The 23,388-nt window shown below is 51.8% G+C and overlaps 1 protein-coding gene across 1 annotated transcript in view; it reads right to left on the bottom strand.

The window, feature by feature from the left end:
* Positions 1–724: 724 nt before the first annotated feature.
* Positions 725–23,388, bottom strand: part of LOC133357593 (rhomboid-related protein 4-like) — a 28,614-nt gene continuing 5,950 nt past the window's right edge. Inside the window, 3 exon segments of the mRNA XM_061575605.1 lie at positions 725–11,373; positions 12,646–12,771; positions 20,378–20,434. Coding sequence (XP_061431589.1) covers positions 11,294–11,373; positions 12,646–12,771; positions 20,378–20,434 — 263 coding nt within the window. The 3' untranslated portion in view covers positions 725–11,293.

A 23,388-nucleotide genomic window follows, 5' to 3' on the forward strand; every position in this document is an offset into this window, starting at 1 on the left:
CCTAACTCTTAGCTTTGGCCACCACGGGGATGCAAAGCCCCCCCCCCCACCCTCGTGACGCTACTGCCCTGCCCCGTCTCAAGGCCTTCCTTCCGTCCTTTGCCCACGACTGCCTGTCTCTCAGTGCCGACTCGAGCCACGCCGCCAACTCTGTGCGGCATCTCGAGGTCCGGTTGCAAGTTGCGCGCCGCCACTGAGTAAAATCCCCATTGCAGACGCACTGGGAAAGGGTTGCCACCTAACTCGGGACAGCCTGGGACTTGACGTCTGTGTTCGGGCGGCAGGAGTTTGCACTTGTACCGAGATCTGTTGCCTGGGCCGCCTCTTGAGAAATCTGACCGAGTTGGGGGGGGGGGGGGTCTGCAGTGGCGCCACGGTAGCCAGATGTTAAATCCCTCGCCTGGTATAGAGGTCGTGGGTTCGATCCTGACCCGGACTGCTATATATTTGGAGTTTGCGTCTCTCTCTCCGCTTGGTTGTGGCTACTTTCTCCGCGTCATGCCAGTTTTCCCTCCGCATTTAGAATCAACATCACGCGTTTAGAGTTGGCTGCTGCTGCCATACATTTCCACATCGATGAGCCACTTAAGTGAGCTATCAATTGTAATAGCCCGGTCGCTTCTGAAAAACACCTGCATAGCTCAGTGGGGCCCTTACCTGGTAAAAAGAAAATGTTATGTTTTTTTCACTCGCACTCAAAAAACGCGAAGCGACTTCCTGCATCGACCTCGGTCCGCTCACTGCCAGCAGCGTTTATTCCACACACTTTGGCACAAACAGCGCATGGCCGACGTTCCAGAACCTGACCGCTGGGCAGGCATGAAAGGCCCAGATTCAAAAGCGCTCGGCTGAGGACCAAACGTTCGGCCAGAAATTTGTCTCGAACACCTGAATCGCGTGCCTCGTTCTTTCACAACAGAACGCGCTCACTCCTGCGAACATTACATTTCGATTTTCGCAGGTAACAAAAAACAGATGAATAACATTTGTAACACGAACACTTGAACAATCGCCAAGGCACCAAAGCCAATCGCAACAATTAAGAGTGGCGAGACTGTTTCCTGAGTAACAAGTGCAATAACACTGAAATCACGTTGGTTGGTCACTGGTGGGAATGTTTGCTCGTAACGGACTTGGTTGATTGTTGTGTTTTTAGCAGGGAACCCCACCTTGATGAAGTCTGGTGAGAAGTTCCATGCGTGCTGGCTATTATTCGTCACACCCAGCCTTCTCAATCCTGCGTCTAGAGCTGGGACCGTGAGTCACTAAACTGTGTCTAGAGCTGGGACCGTGAGTCACTAAACTGTGTCTAGAGCTGGGACTGTGAGTCACTAAACTGTGTCTAGAGCTGGGACTGTGAGTCACTAAACTGTGTCTAGAGCTGGGACTGTGAGTCACTAAACTGTGTCTAGAGCTGGCACCGTGAGTCACTAAACTGTGTCTAGAGCTGGGACCGTGAGTCACTAAACTGTGTCTAGAGCTGGGACTGTGAGTCACTAAACTGTGTCAAGAGCTGGGACTGTGAGTCACTAAACTGTGTCTAGAGCTGGGACTGTGAGTCACTAAACTGTGTCTAGAGCTGGCACCGTGAGTCACTAAACTGCGTCTAGAGCTGGGACCGTGAGTCACTAAACTGTGTCTAGAGCTGGGACTGTGAGTCACTAAACTGTGTCTAGAGCTGGGACTGTGAGTCACTAAACTGTGTCTAGAGCTGGGACTGTGAGTCACTAAACTGTGTCTATAGCTGGGACCGTGAGTCACTAAACTGTGTCTAGAGCTGGGACCGTGAGTCACTAAACTGTCTAGAGCTGGGACTGTGAGTCACTAAACTGTCTATAGCTGGGACTGTGAGTCACTAAACTGTGTCTAGAGCTGGGACTGAGTCACTAAACTGTGTCTAGAGCTGGGACTGTGAGTCACTAAACTGTGTCTAGAGCTGGGACCGTGAGTCACTAAACTGTGTCTAGAGCTGGGACTGTGAGTCACTAAACTGTCTAGAGCTGGGACTGTGAGTCACTAAACTGTGTCTAGAGCTGGGACTGAGTCACTAAACTGTGTCTAGAGCTGGGACTGTGAGTCACTAAACTGTGTCTAGAGCTGGGACCGTGAGTCACTAAACTGTGTCTAGAGCTGGGACCGTGAGTCACTAAACTGTGTCTAGAGCTGGGACCGTGAGTCACTAAACTGTGTCTAGAGCTGGGACTGTGAGTCACTAAACTGTGTCTAGAGCTGGGACCGTGAGTCACTAAACTGTGTCTAGAGCTGGGACTGAGTCACTAAACTGTCTATAGCTGGGACTGTGAGTCACTAAACTGTGTCTAGAGCTGGGACTGTGAGTCACTAAACTGTGTCTATAGCTGGGACCGTGAGTCACTAAACTGTGTCTAGAGCTGGGACCGTGAGTCACTAAACTGTGTCTAGAGCTGGGACCGTGAGTCACTAAACTGTGTCTAGAGCTGGGACTGTGAGTCACTAAACTGTGTCTAGAGCTGGGACTGTGAGTCACTAAACTGTGTCTAGAGCTGGGACTGTGAGTCACTAAACTGTGTCTATAGCTGGGACCGTGAGTCACTAAACTATGTCTAGAGCTGGGACTGTGAGTCACTAAACTGTGTCTAGAGCTGGGACTGTGAGTCACTAAACTGTGTCTATACCTGGGACCGTGAGTCACTAAACTGTGTCTAGAGCTGGGACTGTGAGTCACTAAACTGTGTCTAGAGCTGGGACCGTGAGTCACTAAACTGTGTCTAGAGCTGGGACCGTGAGTCACTAAACTGTGTCTAGAGCTGGGACCGTGAGTCACTAAACTGTGTCTAGAGCTGGGACTGTGAGTCACTAAACTGTGTCTAGAGCTGGGACTGTGAGTCACTAAACTGTGTCTAGAGCTGGGACTGTGAGTCACTAAACTGTGTCTAAAGCTGGGACCGTGAGTCACTAAACTGTGTCTAGAGCTGGGACCGTGAGTCACTAAACTGTGTCTAGAGCTGGGACTGTGAGTCACTAAACTGTGTCTAGAGCTGGGACTGTGAGTCACTAAACTGTGTCTAGAGCTGGGACTGTGAGTCACTAAACTGTGTCTAGAGCTGGGACTGTGAGTCACTAAACTGTGTCTAGAGCTGGGGTCGTGAGTTACTAAATTCTGTGTTTAGAGCTGCGACCATGAGTCACTAAACTGTCTAAAGTTGGGACCGTGAAACAGTAAACTCTGTGGGTCTAGAGTTGGGACCGTGAGTCACTAATATGTGTCTAGAGCTGGTACCGTGAGTCACTAAACTCGGTGTGTCTATAGCTGGGACCATGAGTCACTAAACTCTGTGTGTTTGGAGTCAAGACCGTGAGTCACTAAACTATATGTCTACAGCTGGAACCGTGAGTCACTAAACTCTATGGGACTAGAGCTGAGACAGTGAGTCACGAAAGTCTGTGTCTATAGCTGGGACCGAGAGTCGCTAAACTCAGTGGGTCTAGAGTTGGGGCCGTGAGTCACTAAACCCTGTGTCTATACAACTCGGTTAGTGAATGACTAAACTGTGTCGAGTTGGAACTGTGAGTCACTAAACTGTGTCTAAAGATGGGGCCTTGAGTCGCTAAACTCAGTGTGTCTAGAGGTGGGACAATGAGTCACGAAACTCTGTCCAGAGTTAAGACCGTGAGTCCCTAAACTCAGTGTGTCTAGAGCTGGAACTGTGAGTCACTAAACTCAGTGTCTAGAGCTAGGACCGTGAGTCACTAAACTCTGTGTGTCTAGAGCTGGAACTGTGAGTCACTAAACTCTGTGTGTCTAGAGCTGAGACAGTGAGTCACTAAATTCTGTCTATAGCTGGGACTGTAAGTCACGAAACTCTGTCTAGAGTTGGGACCCTTAGTCACTAAACTCAGTGTGTCTGGAGTCAAGACTGTGAGTCACTAAATTCTGTCTAGAGTTAAGACCGTGAGTCACTGAACAATGTGTCGAGAGCTGGGACCGTGAGTCACTAAATTCTGTGTCTATCGCTGGGAGCACGAGTCGCTAAACTCAGTGTCTAGAATCTTAATTTTGGAGCTTTCGTGACTGCAGGAATTATTCTTTGGTTTTTTCGGTAAAGTCACGTATAAAAATAAAATAATAAATTAAATAATAGCATACGACGTTTCGATTATTTTATTTTTATACGTGACTTTACCGAAAAAAACAAAGAATAATCAGTGTCTAGAATTGGGACCGTGACTCACTAAACTCTGGATGTCTAGAGCTGGGACCGATAGTCACTAAACTCAGTGTGTCTAGGGCTGGGACCTTGAGCCACTAAACTCTGTCTACAGCTGGGGCCGTGAGTCACTAAACTCGGTGTCTTGATTTGGGACTGTGAGTCAAACTCTGCGTCTCGAGTTCAGATCGTGAGTCACTAAACTCAGTATGTCTAGAACTGCGGTCATGAGTCACTAAACTCTGTCTAGAGTTAAGACCATGAGTCGCTAAATTCAGTGTTCTTCGGTTCTTTCGGTAAAGTCACGTAGATAGAAATTAATCACGATGTTTCGATCGCAACACAAGCAATCCTCATCAGGGTGAGTATTGCTTGTGTTGCGATCGAAACGTCGTTATTTATTTTAATTTCTAACTACGTGACTTTACCGAAAGAACCAAAGAGTATGGATTTCTGCATCACGAAAGCTTCAAATCCAGATTAAGCTCTGTGGGTCTACAGCTGGGACCACGAGTCACTAAACTCACTGTCTACAGCTGGGGCTGTGAGTCACTAAACTCACCGTGTCTACAGCTGGGGCCGTGAGTCACTAAACTCTGTGGGTCTATAATTGGGACCGTGAGTCACTAAACTGTGTGTCTAGAGCTGGGACCATGAGTCTCTAAACTCTTTGTCTGCAGCTGGGACCGTGAGTCATTACACGCGGTGTGTCTAGAGCTGGGACTGTGAGTCACTAAACTGTTTCTAGAGTTGGGACCCTGAATAACCTAAACTCTGTGTCTCGGACTGGGACCACGAGTCACTAAACTGTGTCTAGAGCTGGGACCGTGAGTCACTAAACTCAGTGTGTCTACAGCTGGGACCGTGTGTCACTAAACTCAGCGTGTCCAGAACTCGGACCGTAAGTCACTAAACTGTGTCTAGAGCTGGGACCGTGAGTCACTAAACTGTGTCTAGAGCTGGGACTGTGAGTCACTAAACTGTGTCTAGAGCTGGGACTGTGAGTCACTAAACTGTGTCTAGAGCTGGGACTGTGAGTCACTAAACTGTGTCTAAAGCTGGGACCGTGAGTCACTAAACTGTGTCTAGAGCTGGGACCGTGAGTCACTAAACTGTGTCTAGAGCTGGGACTGTGAGTCACTAAACTGTGTCTAGAGCTGGGACTGTGAGTCACTAAACTGTGTCTAGAGCTGGGACTGTGAGTCACTAAACTGTGTCTAGAGCTGGGACTGTGAGTCACTAAACTGTGTCTAGAGCTGGGGTCGTGAGTTACTAAATTCTGTGTTTAGAGCTGCGACCATGAGTCACTAAACTGTCTAAAGTTGGGACCGTGAAACAGTAAACTCTGTGGGTCTAGAGTTGGGACCGTGAGTCACTAATATGTGTCTAGAGCTGGTACCGTGAGTCACTAAACTCGGTGTGTCTATAGCTGGGACCATGAGTCACTAAACTCTGTGTGTTTGGAGTCAAGACCGTGAGTCACTAAACTATATGTCTACAGCTGGAACCGTGAGTCACTAAACTCTATGGGACTAGAGCTGAGACAGTGAGTCACGAAAGTCTGTGTCTATAGCTGGGACCGAGAGTCGCTAAACTCAGTGGGTCTAGAGTTGGGGCCGTGAGTCACTAAACCCTGTGTCTATACAACTCGGTTAGTGAATGACTAAACTGTGTCGAGTTGGAACTGTGAGTCACTAAACTGTGTCTAAAGATGGGGCCTTGAGTCGCTAAACTCAGTGTGTCTAGAGGTGGGACAATGAGTCACGAAACTCTGTCCAGAGTTAAGACCGTGAGTCCCTAAACTCAGTGTGTCTAGAGCTGGAACTGTGAGTCACTAAACTCAGTGTCTAGAGCTAGGACCGTGAGTCACTAAACTCTGTGTGTCTAGAGCTGGAACTGTGAGTCACTAAACTCTGTGTGTCTAGAGCTGAGACAGTGAGTCACTAAATTCTGTCTATAGCTGGGACTGTAAGTCACGAAACTCTGTCTAGAGTTGGGACCCTTAGTCACTAAACTCAGTGTGTCTGGAGTCAAGACTGTGAGTCACTAAATTCTGTCTAGAGTTAAGACCGTGAGTCACTGAACAATGTGTCGAGAGCTGGGACCGTGAGTCACTAAATTCTGTGTCTATCGCTGGGAGCACGAGTCGCTAAACTCAGTGTCTAGAATCTTAATTTTGGAGCTTTCGTGACTGCAGGAATTATTCTTTGGTTTTTTCGGTAAAGTCACGTATAAAAATAAAATAATAAATTAAATAATAGCATACGACGTTTCGATTATTTTATTTTTATACGTGACTTTACCGAAAAAAACAAAGAATAATCAGTGTCTAGAATTGGGACCGTGACTCACTAAACTCTGGATGTCTAGAGCTGGGACCGATAGTCACTAAACTCAGTGTGTCTAGGGCTGGGACCTTGAGCCACTAAACTCTGTCTACAGCTGGGGCCGTGAGTCACTAAACTCGGTGTCTTGATTTGGGACTGTGAGTCAAACTCTGCGTCTCGAGTTCAGATCGTGAGTCACTAAACTCAGTATGTCTAGAACTGCGGTCATGAGTCACTAAACTCTGTCTAGAGTTAAGACCATGAGTCGCTAAATTCAGTGTTCTTCGGTTCTTTCGGTAAAGTCACGTAGATAGAAATTAATCACGATGTTTCGATCGCAACACAAGCAATCCTCATCAGGGTGAGTATTGCTTGTGTTGCGATCGAAACGTCGTTATTTATTTTAATTTCTAACTACGTGACTTTACCGAAAGAACCAAAGAGTATGGATTTCTGCATCACGAAAGCTTCAAATCCAGATTAAGCTCTGTGGGTCTACAGCTGGGACCACGAGTCACTAAACTCACTGTCTACAGCTGGGGCTGTGAGTCACTAAACTCACCGTGTCTACAGCTGGGGCCGTGAGTCACTAAACTCTGTGGGTCTATAATTGGGACCGTGAGTCACTAAACTGTGTGTCTAGAGCTGGGACCATGAGTCTCTAAACTCTTTGTCTGCAGCTGGGACCGTGAGTCATTACACGCGGTGTGTCTAGAGCTGGGACTGTGAGTCACTAAACTGTTTCTAGAGTTGGGACCCTGAATAACCTAAACTCTGTGTCTCGGACTGGGACCACGAGTCACTAAACTGTGTCTAGAGCTGGGACCGTGAGTCACTAAACTCAGTGTGTCTACAGCTGGGACCGTGTGTCACTAAACTCAGCGTGTCCAGAACTCGGACCGTAAGTCACTAAACTGTGTCTAGAGCTGTGGCCGTGAGTAACTCAACTTTTTGTGTCTGGAGTTGGGACCGTGAGTCACTAAACTCTGTATAGAGTTAAGAGCGTGAGTTACTAAACGATGTGTGTCGAGAGCTGGGACCGTGAGTCACTAAAATGCGGTCTATAGTTGGGAGCATGAGTCGCTAAACTCAGTGTCTACAGCTGGGACAGTGAGTCACTAAACTGTGTCTAGAGTTGGGACTGTGAGTCACTAAACTCAGTGTGTCTACAGCTGGGACCTTGCGCTACTAAACTCTGTCTACAGCTGGGGCCGTGAGTCACTAAACTCGGTGTCTTGATCTGGGACTGTGAGTCTAACTCTGCGTCTCGAGTTCAGACCGTGAGTCACTAAACTGTTTCTAGAGTTGGGACCCTGAATCACCTAAACTCTGTGTCTCGGGCTGGGAACACGAGTCACTAAACTGTGTCTACAGCTGGGACCATGTGTCACTAAACTCAGCGTGTCTATAGCTGGGACCGTGTGTCACTAAACTCACTGTCTAGAGCTAAGACCGTGAGTCACTAAACTCACTGTCTAGAGCTTTGACCGTGAGTCACTAAATTCAGCGTGTCTAGAGCTGCGACCGGGAGTCACTAAACACTGTGTCGAGAGCTCGGACCGTGAGTCGCTAAACTCGGTGTCTTGATCTGGGACTGTGAGTCAAACTTTGCGTCTCGAGTTCAGACCGTGAGTCACTAAACTCAGTGTGTCTAGAACTGCGGCCGTGAGTCACTAAACTCTGTCTAGAGTTAAGACCGTGAGTCGCTAAATTCAGTGTTCTTTGGTTCTTTTGGTAAAGTCACGTACATAGAAATAAAAGAAAACAAATCACGATGTTTCGATCGCAACACAAGCAATCCTCATCAGGGTGAGTATTGCTTGTGTTGCGATCGAAACGTCGTTATTTATTTAAATTTCTAACTACGTGACTTTACCGAAAGAACCAAAGAGTATGGATTCCTGCATCACGAAAGCTTCAAATCCAGATTATACTCTGTGGGTCTAGAGCTGGGACCACGAGTCACTAAACTCACTGTCTACAGCTGGGGCTGTGAGTCACTAAACTCACCGTGTCTACAGCTGGGGACGTGAGTCACTATACTCTGTGGGTCTAGAATTGGGACCGTGAGTCACTAAGCTGTGTGTCTAGAGCTGGGACCATGAGTCACTAAACTCTCTATCTACAGCTGGGACGGTGAGTCATTAAACTCAATGTGTCTAGAGCTGGGACTGTGAGTCACTAAACTCAGTGTGTTTATAGCTGCGACCGTGAGTCACTAAACTGTTTCTAGAGTTGGGACCCTGAATAACCTAAACTCTGTCTCGGGCTAGGACCACGAGTCACTAAACTCAGTGTCTACAGCTGGGACCGTGAGTCACAATACTCAGTGTGTCTAGAACTCGGACCGTGAGTCATTAAACTATGTCTAGAGCTGCGGCCGTGAGTCACTAAACTCTGTGTCTAGAGCTGTGGCCGTGAGTAACTCAACTCTTTGTGTCTGAAGTTGGGACCGTGAGTCACTAAACTGTCTACAGTTAAGAGCGTGAGTCACTAAACGACGTGTGTCGAAAGCTGGGACCGTGAGTCACTAAATGCTGTGTCTATAGTTGGGAGCATGAGTCGCTAAACTCAGTGTCTACAGCTGGGACAGTGAGTCACTAAACTGTGTCTAGAGTTGGGACTGTGAGTCACTAACCTCGGTGTGTCTAGAGCTGGGACCGTGAGTCGCTAAATTCTGTCTAGAGTTAAGACCGTGAGTCACTGAACAATGTATGTCGAGAGCTGGGACCGTGAGTCACTCAATTCTCGCTGGGAGCATGAGTCGCTAAACTCAGTGTCTAAAATTGGGACCGTGAGTCACTAAACTGTGTCTAGAGCTGTGACCGTGAGTAACTCAACTCTTTGTGTCTGAAGTTGGGACTGTGAGTCACTAAACTCTGTCTAGAGTTAAGAGCGTGAGTCGCTAAACTCAGTGTCTACAGCTGGGACAGTGAGTCACTAAACTGTGTCTAGAGTTGGGACTGTGAGTCGCTAAACTGTGTGTCAACAGCTGGGACCGTGTGTCATAATACTTAGTGTGTCTAGAACTCGGACCGTGAGTCACTAAACTCAGTGTCTAGAGCTGGAACCGTGAGTCACTAAACTCCATTGTGTCTACAGCTGGGACAGAGTTTAGTGACTCACTGTGTGTCGAGAGTTAAGACCGTGAGTCACTAAACTGTGTTTCTAGAGTTGGGCCCCTGAATCACCTAAACTGTGTCTCAGGCTGGGACCGTTGTCACTAAACACAGTGTGTCTAGAGCTGGGACGAGTCACTAAACTGTGTCTACAGCTGGGACCGTGAGTCACTAAACTCCGTGCTTCGAGAGCTAGGACCGCAAGTTACTAGACTCTGTGTCTACAGCTGGGACCGTGGGTCACGAAAGTCCATGTGTCTAGAATTAAACTGTGAGTCACTAAACTCAGTGTGTCTAGAGCTGGGACCGTGTTTCACTAAACTCATTGTCTAGAGCTAAGACCGTGAGTCACTAAACTGTGTCTAGAGCTGGGACCGTGAGTCAGTAAACTCCATGTATCTAGAGCTAGGACCGCAAGTTACTAGACTCTGTGTCTACAGCTGGGACCGCGGGTCACGAAAGTCCGTGTGTTTAGAGTTAAGACCGTGAGCCACTAAACTGTGTGTATACAGCTGGGACCGTAAGTCACTAAACTGTGTCTAGAGCTGGTGCCGTGATCCACTAAACTCTAGAGCTGGAAAAAATTAGTACCACTTTGTGTGGGAGTCAACAATGGTTCTTTTGGATAGACTCATCCCTGTCATAGGAACATGTAATTTCCACCACTTGCTCAGGGCTATAAACGGGGTGCACCGACGCTCCCTGGAGCAGGAAAGCATCTCAGGCCAATAGACTTTTGTAATCGACGAGAAAATCGTAATCGACGGCTCTTTCTGTAGCCAATTACCGGGTCCCCCTTCAGAAATATCAGCCCACCCTCCCCTCCTTCCCCCTGCCATGAAACCCCCTACAAGCCACGTCCAGCAAGACACTGTTTCAATGACAGGTATAGTCTGCCAGCTGGGTGGCGATTTAGATATGTGTTTTTACTATTGAGAGCGAATTGCCGTGTCGTTTTTAATGTGGCAAAAAATTTGGACCGAGAGGGGCCTATGGACAACGGCCGACTCGTTTAGAATCGCGTCACGGGATCCTTAAAGTCCACCATGGGGGAGAAGAGGGGAAAAGCGGGTGGCTCATGGCAACTCCCGCGGTTAACGCGACCGGCACACGACGTTAACTGGGGCGGTCGCTCGGCTTGAAATGCCCATGGGCGTCTCGGGCACGCAAGCGAACCGTTCGGTGCAGAGCACTCGCGGCCATACCCCTGAGAATAACTTAGTCCAAAAACGACAACGGAAAATAAAAGTTTCATCTGCTGCGACAAGAAAGAGCGCACGGTATTGAGCGCGCGAATGTGTGTGCGTGTGCAAGTATGTGCGAGTGCGTGCGTGTGCAAGTATGTGCAAGTGCGTGCGTGCGCTTGTGAGAGTGTGTGCATTAGCGTGCGTGAGTGTGCGAGTGTGTGCGTGTGCGTGCGAACGAGCGCATTCTCCGCGAGCGGTGGCCGCGGTGTCAGGCATCGCCCAAGCTAGGCTGCGCATAGTGGAGCGATTAGTACAGCAAGTGAGTGTGAGTGCGCGCGCGAGAGAGCGAGTGCGTGCGTGAGTGCATGAGTGCGTGAGTGAGCTGGCGAGTGCGTGCGAGTGGACGCAAGTGCGTCTGTCCACCGGTAACCCCCACCCTGCCCAATCCCGCCCACCCGCGGGCTGGCACCCTCCTATCTCCTCAGCCGCTCCAGCCTCCTGCGTCTGAGCTCCTCCGGAGAGAGGAATCCCGGCTCAGGGGGGGTGAACGATCCTGTACAGAGGTGAGGGGCACAGCGGGAGGGCGATGGTGATTGGAGAAATAAGCGGAGAGGAGGCAGTGAGGGAGAGGAAGGAGTGGGAGTCAGGAGGAAAGCGGGGAGAGTCGGCGGGAGGGAGATGGGAGTGCAGGAGGGAGCGCAAAAATGAGTGGCACGGCAGCACAAAGAACGCGCGCACACGAGCGCGCGTACGTACACACAGGGGCACGCAGACACGCGAGCGCTTTACACGTGACAGCGTGCATACACGCGCGCACGCACATTCACACGCATGCAAGTATATACATGCACATTCATGCAAACGTACGGACAAGCGAGCGCAAAGACAAATATCTCCCGTGTAGCCTTTAAGGGACTGTTGGGGCAAGTGCACCTGAAGGCCAACACTGCACACAAGGGAGCGGTGTGGTCAACACCACTCCCAGCCACTTTTATCTCCCCAGCGCCGATGTATGCACACCACACCGAGTACTCATTGAAGTAGCGAATCAACCTCGGGGAGGCCCAGGACTAATTGAAATATTCGCCACTTGCTATTGGTTGCGAGTGGGAATCGAATTCAGGTCGCTGGGTTCATAGCGCAGTGCACTAACCACGACAATACCGCGGCCCGCACACACGCACATACGTGTGCGAAAAAACACATGCGAAAAAACACATGCATAGACACACACGCGTGCGCGCACACACACACAAAACAAAGATCCCCCCTATAGCCTATAACAGACTGTTGGGGAAAATGTTGTTAGCGAGCACCTATGAAGGCCGACATGGCACACGAGGGGGTGGGTGGCCAGCACCACGCCCGACCGCCTTTGTCTCCCCAGTGGTGATGTTTACACACCACACCAGGTACTCATTTGAGGCTGAGTTAACCTAGGGGAGGCACATGACCGGGTTCAGATAATTCTTACTGGTCTCGGTGACCTTAAGTGGGAATTTAACTCGTGTCACCGGGTTCATAGAGCAGCGCAGCCAACCGCTCCTCACACACACTCTCACTAACAAAGACACACACACGCACAGACGCAGCAATGTACAAGAAGTGAGAGTGCATTCACACACCCCATGCACACACTCCCGTCGCAGTGCGAGTGGGTGAGGTAAATTGTGGGTACTCTTACCTCTTCCGAAACAAGGAAGGGTCCCCTAAATACACTCTCTCTCTCGAGCTCTCTCTCTCGGTGGTGCAGCACTGCCCCTTTGACCGTCACCCCACGCCAAGTGCCAAATGAACCCCGGGAGGGTGGGGGGGCGCTGCTCACTCGTGTCACGCAGGCTGGCTCGCATCGCCTCCTGCAGATCCTCGTCCTCCGATGTCTCGCCCGTGTAGCTCAGGAACTCCGCGCTGCGATGCTCGTAGCGGTGGTGGGTGTGCCATCCCGCGGCGTCTAGGGGGGGGGTCGACAGGCGTAGGTGACGTGCGCCGGTTACGCGTGCACGGGCGCCGGCTCGGAGCGGACGGGATGAGCGGAAACCGCTCACCAAACTTAATAACCAGGCTACAGTCTACATTATAGACTGCCAGTACACTCACTCCGATTAAGAACCAGGCTACAGTCTACATTAGTGTTTTGTATTTTATTATTTTTATTTACTTTATTTTCATTATGATCTTTCGATCTACGTGACTTTACCTAAAGAACCAAAGAATATGAATTCCTGCAGTCACGAAAGTTTTAAGTCAAAATTTTACGGATTGCACGTCGCACCACGTCGCCGCCGTTACCGTCGACAGCACACGAACCGCACCTGCTCCGGGCAACTCTCCGGTCACGGCGTACCCACCCCGCGCGCACGTCAATGGATGCTGTGGCAAATGAGACATCCCATTATTGCGAGGGGCAGTCCCGGTGCAACGCTCGCACGGTTCCTTATCCCCCAGGTTCTGCGGCACCCAAAGCCGCTTGAGGCGGTCTCAAGCGAATCGCCACGTGATGGCCCCGGTCATCATCAATTCAACGAGATGAACAAAAGGCGCAAATCCCGTGGCACGACCTTCGCTCAGTCAGGGCAACGGCAGCGGCGACGTCACCACACCGGATCGGTGCCTTCAGTGCAAACATGGCCTACCAGCACCACACCGTGTCTGTCACGTTTAGGCGGCCGCACGTCTCGAGCCAATTGTGTAACCGGGTGAGAACCCAAGAGGGCCAAGGAGGACAGCAGTCTCGTAGATTTACAAGATATGACCCGCGTAGTTTGACCATACTTCCCCACTCTGGTCAGCAAGTCAAATATGCACTTTGCCGACTCGGTTGCTTCTCAACGCCTTTCAAATCTGGGTGATGGTGTCCAGGGCCGGATCATAGTCCGGTGAGGCCCCTGGGCACGTCTTTTGGAGGCCGCCCCTTTCCTATATTGGTGTCTTTCTTGCTTTCCTCCTCGCAAAATCATCCACTAGATCATCAAAATCTAGCTGTCTGACAAGGTCTGACTCTATTGACGTAAGTGACAATGAGCTGAGACGTGTTTGGCACATGCTACTCCGCAGCTCATTTTTTATTCTGCCTAAAAGGGAAAATGTCTGCTCACCCTTGCAGTTTGTCACTGGCAAAGTTAGAAAAATCCGAAGTGCCACGAAAACATTGAGGAACACTGACTGCAGATTAAGTGCCTGCAACTTCTCAAGCAATTTAGTTGGGCACTTCTCACCCTCAGAGTCAGACATGAAAGACTTGAATCGGATTAGTTCGTTGGCAAAGTTCATGTCCAGGTCTGATGGATATGTAGCGGAGAGTGCATTTACCTTGTCCACAATATCACTTTTAGACACCTGATCTGACATAAGCAGAACTCCAAAGAGACTGGTCAAACGCTTGTAAGCATCCAAGCGGTATTCAAGGCATGCCACGAGCTGATCAATGACCTAAAATGTTTCTATTTTGAACTTCTCCCTCCCCTCAAGTGTCACACCTGGCTCTGAGCTCTCATCTGCAAGTGTTTTGCGTTTCCTCTTTCGCTAACGATCGTGCTTATATGACTGAGAGACAGCTGCCCTTTCAAAAGCCTCAAACTGGTCTTGCTGTCCTGCCACAAAATCCCTCAATGAAGATAAAAGCTGTGCTGCTACAGAGATGTCACTTCTCTGTAGGTGCATATTTGTAGCGTGGAACTGGTCAAGATATGACGTCCCAGAAATGTGCCATGAACACCATCTCTAAGGTGTCCAATTTAGCACATAGTCCAGCGGCCTCTCTGATGTGAGTGGAATTTCTCCACAGTGCCTTGGCCGACTCTGCCCGAGCACTCCACCGAGTACTGGACAGCGATTTTAAAATCAGTCTGACATCTGTTGTCCGAAAGACTTTCCCCCATCCGTGTGTGGATGAAGAGCAAAATGTGTAGTGACTGCAACATGTAAAAAAACTCGTCAGCCTCTGGGCTACTGCTGTCTAAGGTGTTAATACCAACTAAGTTAAGTGAATGCACTGCGCAAGGCACATACTCTATTGTAGGGTGTTTTTGTTTCAGGTGGGCCTGTAGTCCATTGTATTTTCCTGACATTTTGCTTACATTGTCACATGACTGACTTCTACAGTTTAAGAGGTCCAATCCAAGGCCCTCCACCATCAAAGTCACAGTCTGTTAAACTTTTACCAGTGTGGCTCTCAATTGGCTCAAAGCCCAGGAATCGCTCCACCACATTTCCACTGCTGTTAACAAACCGGAATATGAACGTCAATTCGTCCACATGTGACAGGTCTGGGGTGGAGTCAACAATTATTGAAAAATATTTGGCATCCCGAATCTCATCTGCTATTGTTTGGCGAGTTTTCTGATCCATTAGCTCAATGAGTTCTTCACATATTGTCGATGACAAACTTTTTAATATGTTCAGCAAAGAATGGATCAAACTGTGATAGCAATTCTAGGATGCCAAGGAAATTACCGTTATGGGTTGACCCAAACCATTCATCATCTCCCCTAAACGCAAGTCCTCTTTCACCCAAGAACTTGATGACTGCTACAACTCTTTCAAAATGTCCCTCCAGTATTTACGTTTCCCATCAAGTTGCTGCATGCGATCTGCATCTATAGTACTGCCCTTTGTCCGCTGGTGCAAGGCAAGCGTGCATGATCTGTGTTCTGCACTCTTTTCGTGTTCCCCTATTCTTTCAGAGTGCTTCCAGTCATTAAACCCCTGACTAAAGCCACCGAGCTTGCTTCAGAACAATTTGCATGCAAAACAGTACACATAACCTGTTGAGGGTGAGTACAGTAGCCACTGTCTAGAAACCTTCTGCCCATTTGGCAATATACGGTTCAGAAGTTCATTGTTGAAACTTCTAGTCTTTCCACCAAGCGTTCTATCTCGGACTGAAGCCGGGTATTTTCCCCTGTGGTTTTGGAAGGGGAATGCTCCTCTTTCAATAACTGACTTAACAATGTCACTGGAAGTGCTTTGCCATAAAGCAGGGTCAGTGACCTCAGAGCACCAGGAATGGCTTGGTTGCTGATTTGATTCTTGTGAACTGCCCAACTGCTCCTGAGGTGGAAATGGTTCTTGTATACCATTAGCTGTTGAGGGTTTGCCTTCAAAGGTTGGCTCTGGGGGAGTGACATTACTGGAAACTGAACTAGGTCCTACCCACAGCTGACAATAGTGCTGCTGTGATCATTATTACTATCAGAGGGTTTTTGAAAGAAGTTGGCAATGAATAAAACACTCTGAAGCAAAACTGCCTCTTGCCTCCTTTTCTTTGTCTTTCCTTTTGGAAGCACCACTATTCCAACGTTTGCGGTCCATATTTCAGAACAAGTATGCTATTTATATGAATATATTTATAGAATATCTCAATACTTATTAAATAATAATTGAATTAATATATATTAATAATGACACCATTCAAATACTGTTGTTGGAAAATACAATCAAGTGGTAGTATTTTATAGTGTACTTGTACCTAAAGGCAACTTTGAGTAGATAAAAGAAAAACATAGAAAAGCACATGACAGAATATAACCCCAACCCTTTAAAAAGGCTGTTCGAAAATAACCCTTAGGAGAGATTGTTGAAATAGCCTTTAAAAAGGCTGTTGTTTTAGAAAAAGATGAAAAAAGTATCTGAATATATTACTGTGGCGTACCAAGCAAGAAAACGGACATGTCTGTGGCTTTTCCTACCAAGAAATGTCTTATAAACCCGCCTGACACAGAGATAATTATGTTGCTTGAAATACAAAAGATAACTTTTTTTTTGGCTGAAAAACCACCAAAGGTTTCTAATGTCAGTGAAATTACGTGGTGGAAACTATGCACATAGGCCACACCCCATCGATGGGAAGGGGAAAAAGAGCTGTCAACAATTTGCATGTCAACGTTAGCATTATCTACTTCCGTGGATCTAAAAACAGACGGTCTATGGAAAAAATGAATGGGGTTTTCCTTAATATTTAAGTATGGATTGGGTCTCTTATATATGTGTTAATGTATGAAAAAATATAGCTTTTGGCATTTTTTTTTATGTTTCACAAAACCGCGGTGTATTTTTTATAATTTGTCAACAGCTAAGCTCTCAACAAATGAAGAGCCCTCGGTCTCACTAGCTGGCTTTTTAGTGCAGCCAATTTGGTTGTAGGGGCAGCTAGCTGGCAAAAATGGCAGCTCGCTATCTAAATTCTGTTAACAAGCTGAATCATATGGGCAGCTAGCTAGGGAAAATGGGCAGATAGCTAAAATAAAGGGATAGCTAGTTACGAACGGCTTGCCATAATGACGCCCTTCAAACTGTCCTGTTATGCAGAATGAACTGACTTGTTGGTGAATATTGTATCATGTCACAGCATATTGTAGCGTGCCAACCAGTGGCTAAGTTGTACAGAAGCACTGTACTCTCCGAGAGGCTCTCGTTTTAAGCATGCACTATATGTACCAAGGGGCCCCAGGTGTTACGCTTGATGTATGCACCGAGGGGCCTGGGGGCCCGAGTGGTCAACTCGCGCTTTAAGCACCGAGGGGCCTCACATTGTAAGCGCTGTGGGGCCCAGGGGCCCGAGTGGTCAGCTAGCGCTTTAAGCACGGAGGGGCCCAGGGACCCTCACACTGTAGGTGCCGAGGGGCCCAGAGGCTCCAGTGGTCAGATCATGCTTTAAGCCCAAGGAGCCTAGGGGCCCTAGTGGTCAGCTCACTCTTTAAAAAACGCCAAGGGGCCTGGGAGCTCTGACACTGTAAGCGCCAAGGGGTCTGGGGGGCAGTAATGGTGAGCTCACATTTTAAACACCAAGGGGCCCGGGGGCCCTCACATTGCAAGCGCTGATGGGTCTGGGGGGCCCTAGTGGTTAGCTCACGCTATAAGCACCCAGGGGCCTAGTGGTCAGCTTGCGATGTGCGCATTGAGGGCCCTGGCGTTCAACTTCCTTCGGAGGTCGTGGGCCATGCACCGCGCGCGGCCTAAGGCTTGGAGGCCCCCTGGCAGTGCGAGGCCCCAGGGCACTGGAACCACTGGTCCGGTCCATAATCCAGCCTTGATGGTGTCGGCGGCGTGCAGCTTCGAGGTCCCGGTGACTCTCGCAACGACAATGCAACGCGAGTGGCGTGCGAGTGTAAAGTTGCGTAGGTATCTAGGAAGTCGCCGTACAGGAAACCGGATTGCACTGATCAAAGGCCTTCCCAACATTTGGCAATAAAAAATCCAGCGATGAAAGATTGGCCTTGTTGCCCACAGGGTGACGCCATATGGACACACACACGCACCTTATTCCTCTCCCCACGATGTCACTCGGACTGGACGGAAGTAACAGATGGACGAACAGAGAGACAAACAGATGGACAAAGCTAAAGCGATTAAACCTTCACTGGTAAAGCATTAGATCCGACGACAACATCAAGTGCACCTCCTCCTCCTCGTATCTTGGTTGAATTTCCGCTTCATTAATCAACCAATTTCCTTTCCCGAATTTAAATCCTCGCTCCTCCCCCGTCGTTAGCCAAACCGGGGAGGTGGGACCCCCCTCCCACCAGCACCCCCGCCCCCCACCTTGGCACCCCCACCCCTCCCCCTGGCACCCCCACCCCTCCCCACCGGGGCCCGCGGCTGAGCAGGTTTCGCTGTGAGGGTGTCAGGGCAAGACATTCACGGGCGGCTGCATCGACTTTTTAAACATTCAGACGCCTCTCGGCCATTCTGAGCACAGCCCCAGGCCTCAGGGCCGGCCGGGGACTTCTCCGCTCCTCACAGCCGGCCATGGCCTCCATGCGCTGCTGGATGAAGGCCCTCCAAGAGCCGTCGCCATCTCCATGCCCGCACGCGATCACGTCCGGCACATTGCGTTTGCCCGTTTGGCGACCCTGGGGTTGCTCTCGCAAAACAAGGCCTCATCCTTGTGTCTCGGGTCATTAAAATAAGTAAATGAAGGTGCGCTGGCGGAAGGAGCCGATTTCGTCGTCGCTCCATCTCCGCGGAGGATGTATTCTCTGGCACGTTCCATCTCTCGGCTGCCACTCCGTCGCCAGTCTCATCGGATTGTTCAAGTATGAATAAATATTTCTGATTCTGATTGTGTCTTCTAGCCGGGTCACATCCGGCCAAAGCTGACTTACTTATCCTAACGGTCAACGTGATGTCTTCATCTCTTGTTTGTTCTCAAATCCGAGTCTTCTCTCCATCTCTTTCTCTCTACTCTGCAAAATCAGCCTAAGAAAGATAAATCTCTGTGGCAGACCACCCACCCCTTCGCCCCTCCCAACCCTCCCCCAAGACCTCCACAGGCCCCTCCCCCTGGCGAGCTAATAAATATTGTAGGTACCGTCTGATGGCAGTCGCACGCATGTGGTGGTGGTGGCGACGATGGCGGTGGTGGCGGTGGTGGGGGCGCCCGCCGCCGATGTTTACTCTTGTCATGGCCCAAATTCGACAAATTATTACAAACGGAGCAAAGGCAGCGAGCGGGGTGGACACGTGCAGGCCAGGTCCCCCCTCCCCGTGACACTACGCGGACAGTACCGGTGGCAGAGAGCAACGGAACTGTGCCACACGGTGGTAAGGAACACCATGTGCGGTGGCCTCGCAGGGAGAGGTGCGCGCGGGGCGCCTGAGCCAAAGGCTTTTCTCTGTTCGGCACCAATTTTAATGGCTTGGGGCGGCGCTTTGAACGTGGCTAGTTTTTTTCCAAAGGTGAGTTCCCCGATAGCCACGCAACTTTACACTTTGAGTTCAGATCTTCCTGACGAGTTATCGTGACCCCCGCGTGACAGACAGCGATACAGACGGAGCTGACGCACGCAAGTTTGCAACCTTAGTTGGAGAGCACTGAGGAGCAATCGATCCGGTAAACTAATCTGGCCAAGGAATGGTGACGATTCCTAGAATCGTAAAGGGGACATTGATTTGCAATATCGGTCGACACGCACGCAAGCGCAGGCAAGCACGCGCACGCTCGCACGCACGCACGCAAGCGCATGCGCGCACAGGCACGCACACGCTCGCAAGCACTCGCACGCACGCGCAGGCACGGCGCTCCTCCTCTGCTCCTCCCCCCGTGCCCTCTCCGCACCATCACATATTATTTATGTCCCACGAGACACAGCGGGGCATAACACGCTCACGGAGAACACACTCACGGAAAGCACGTGCACACGTGTACACAAGGGGTATCACACGCAACTCAGATCAAAAGACGCAAAAAAAATACACGCACGCAAGCGCGCACCAGACAGAGCATTCACAGGAACCAAAGCGCACGCGCAAACTCACTCACCGGCACAAGCACGCACATGGCCACCCGCACGCCAACACGCGCGACTACACGCACATGCGCAGCACGACGATACACACACAGCACGCCACGTTGTGTCAAGGCCCGGGACCTCTCTCGCAACACTTACAAGCCAAACCCCGGAGGCCCCAAAGGGCGAACCGCAGTGTGGCCAACAACGCGACAACGACGGCATGGCTTTGCCGACACGCTCGCCTCCACCTGCTCGGCAGCGATTTGCTCCACACCGCCCCAAACCCACACACCCCCCTTCATCCTCAACGCCCCCCCCCCCACTCACCAGCATGGTCGCTGTAGAATACTCTGCGCAGGATTCTTGACCCAAACACCACGGCATCTACGCGACATAAACCGTGTAATTATTGATGCTGCCATCGTGGAACGATGGGAGGGAGGAGAGTGCATGTGTCTGTATGTGTGCCAGTCGACAGTGAGTAGCGGTAGGGTAGTGGTTAGTGTGCTGTGCTATGAACCCAGCCACCTGAGTTCGATTCCCGCTCACGGCCAACACCGGTGACGATTATGTGAACCTGGGCCTCCCCTAGGTCGACTCAGCCTCAAATGAGTACCTGGTGTGACGTGTAAACATCGCCACTAGGGAGACAAAGGCGGCCGGACGTGGTACTGGCGATCCACCCCCTCGTGTGCCGTGCCGGCCTTCATAGGTGCTCGCTAACAGCACTTGCCACAACAGTCTGTTCAGGCTATACAGGGGATCTTGGTCTTGCCAGCGGTGGTCCAGTGGTTAGCGCACTGCCAAGTTTGATTCCCAAAATCGGTGATGAATATCTAAACTGGTCCCGAGCCTCCCCAAGTTCGACTCACCCTTAAACATCAGAAATGGGGAGACAAAGGCGGCCGAGCATGGTGCTCCACGCCGGCCTTTGTAGGTGCTCGCTAAGAGCACTTGTGCAGGCGACATGGGGGACCTTTGTCGTTGCGTGTCGGTTGGAGCGGTGCCGCCCTGTCCAGGAATGAAACTCAGGTCACAGGGTTCGTGGCGAAGGTCACCAAATGCTTCACGACTCCGGGACCAGGCCAGGGGGCTCAGCGATGGAGCGAGTAGCTCGCAGAAACCGGACTAAACTACCAAAACTATTTCATTATTTTACCAGGTATGGCCCACTGAGCTCTACAGCTTTTTCAGAAGCGTGCTGGCTATATCACGTAAAAATGTATACTAGCAGCCAAATACTCTAAACGCGTGACATTGATTCTAAACGTGTAGGGAAAAACCGGAGGAAATTCCACGCGACCACGGGGAGAGAGAGACACACGAAAACTCCAAATATACAGCAGGCGTCAGGGTCGGGATTAAACCCACGACCTCCTGTATACCAGGCGAGGTAGCTAACATCTCACCACCATGGGGTTCCATGGTGGCGAATCCACATGCTGGTTGTGGGGGGGATTGACTGAGCCCATCAGCCCTCCCTCCGGGGGTCAATCAAATAAGCACCACATTGGAGGGTAGAGATCAACAGCGGCTGTCCTCCGAAAATACCCGCCCTGCTATAGTAATGTGGAATCTGCACCTCCGACTCAGGGGTTGAGCACCGCCTCAATGGCCATTGGGGCAGGAAATGCCTGCGATATGTTTAAGAAGTCCGTCTCAAACTCGCTCCGTCACTCCGCGACGTGGCCCCCGACCTAAGCCAGCCCGTGAAACCGGACATCTGTGAAAAAGAGCTTTACGGCTCATCAGATTCCACGAGTACAAGTAAATAAATTCCGACGATTCTGATTCTGCAGCCAGAGGCGAGGGGGAGAGGCGAGGGGGAGAGGGAGGCGAGGGGGAGAGGCGAGGGGGAGAGGGAGGCGAGGGGGAGAGGCGAGGGGGAGAGGGAGGCGAGGGGGAGAGGCGAGGGGGAGAGGGAGGCGAGGGGGAGAGGCGAGGGGGAGAGGGAGGCGAGGGGGAGAGGCGAGGGGGAGAGGGAGGCGAGGGGGAGAGGCGAGGGGGAGAGGGAGGCGAGGGGGAGAGGCGAGGGGGAGAGGGAGGCGAGGGGGAGAGGCGAGGGGGAGAGGGAGGCGAGGGGGAGAGGCGAGGGGGAGAGGGAGGCGAGGGGGAGAGGCGAGGGGGAGAGGGAGGCGAGGGGGAGAGGCGAGGGGAGAGGGAGGCGAGGGGAGAGGGAGGCGAGGGGGGGAGAGGGAGAGTGAGGGGGAGAGGCGAGGGGGAGAGGTGAGGGGGAGAGGCGAGGGGGAGAGGCGAGGGGGAGAGGAGGGAGGCGAGGGGGGAGAGGTGAGGGGGAGAGGCGAGGGGAGAGGGAGGCGAGGGGAGAGGCGAGGGGGAGAGGCGAGGGGGAGAGGCGAGGGGGAGAGGAGGCGAGGGGAGAGGAGAGGGGGAGCGGCGAGGGGGGAGAGGGCGGGAGGGGAGCGCGGGGGAGAGGGCGGCTGAGGGGGCGGAGGGAGGCGCGGGGGAGGGAGGCGAGGGAGAGGAGAGGGAGGGCGACGGCGAGGGAGAGAGGCGAGGGGGAGGGGAGGCGAGGGGGGAGAGGGCGAGGGGGAGAGGGAGGCGAGGGGGAAGAGGGAGGCGAGGGGGAGAGGTGAGGGAGGGGAGAGGTCGAGGAGGAGAGGGAGGCGGAGAGGGCGCGAGGTGGGCGAGGCGGAGGGGTGAGAGGCGAGGGGGAGAGGGAGGCGAGGGGGAGAGGCGAGGGGGAGAGGGAGGCGAGGGGGAGAGGGGAGGCGAGGGGGAGAGGCGAGGGGGAGAGGGAGGCGAGAGGGAGGCGAGGGGGAGGGCGAGGGGGAGAGGCGGGGGGGAGAGGGAGGCGAGGGGGAGAGGGAGGCGAGGGGGAGAGGGAGGCGAGGGGGAGAGGCGAGGGGGAGCGGGAGGGGAGAGGCGAGGGGAGAGGCGAGGGGAGAGGGAGGCGAGGGGGAGAGGCGAGGGGGGAGAGGGAGGCGAGGGGGGAGAGGGAGGCGAGGGGGAGAGGGAGGCGAGGGGGAGAGGCGAGGGGGAGAGGTGAGGGGGAGAGGCGAGGGGGAGAGGCGAGGGGGAGAGGGAGGCGAGGGGGGAGAGGTGAGGGGGAGAGGCGAGGGGGAGAGGGAGGCGAGGGGGAGAGGCGAGGGGGAGAGGCGAGGGGGAGAGGGAGGCGAGGGGGAGAGGCGAGGGGGAGAGGCGAGGGGGAGAGGGAGGCGAGGGGGAGAGGCGAGGGGGAGAGGGAGGCGAGGGGGAGAGGGAGGCGAGGGGGAGAGGGAGGCGAGGGGGAGAGGCGAGGGGGAGAGGCGAGGGGGAGAGGCGAGGGGGAGAGGGAGGCGAGGGGGAGAGGCGAGGGGGAGAGGGAGGCGAGGGGGAGA

Source organism: Lethenteron reissneri, chromosome 58, assembly GCF_015708825.2.
Source record: "Lethenteron reissneri isolate LAM-NWPU_2019-01 chromosome 58, ASM1570882v1, whole genome shotgun sequence".
In the NCBI taxonomy this organism is placed as follows: domain Eukaryota; kingdom Metazoa; phylum Chordata; class Hyperoartia; order Petromyzontiformes; family Petromyzontidae; genus Lethenteron; species Lethenteron reissneri.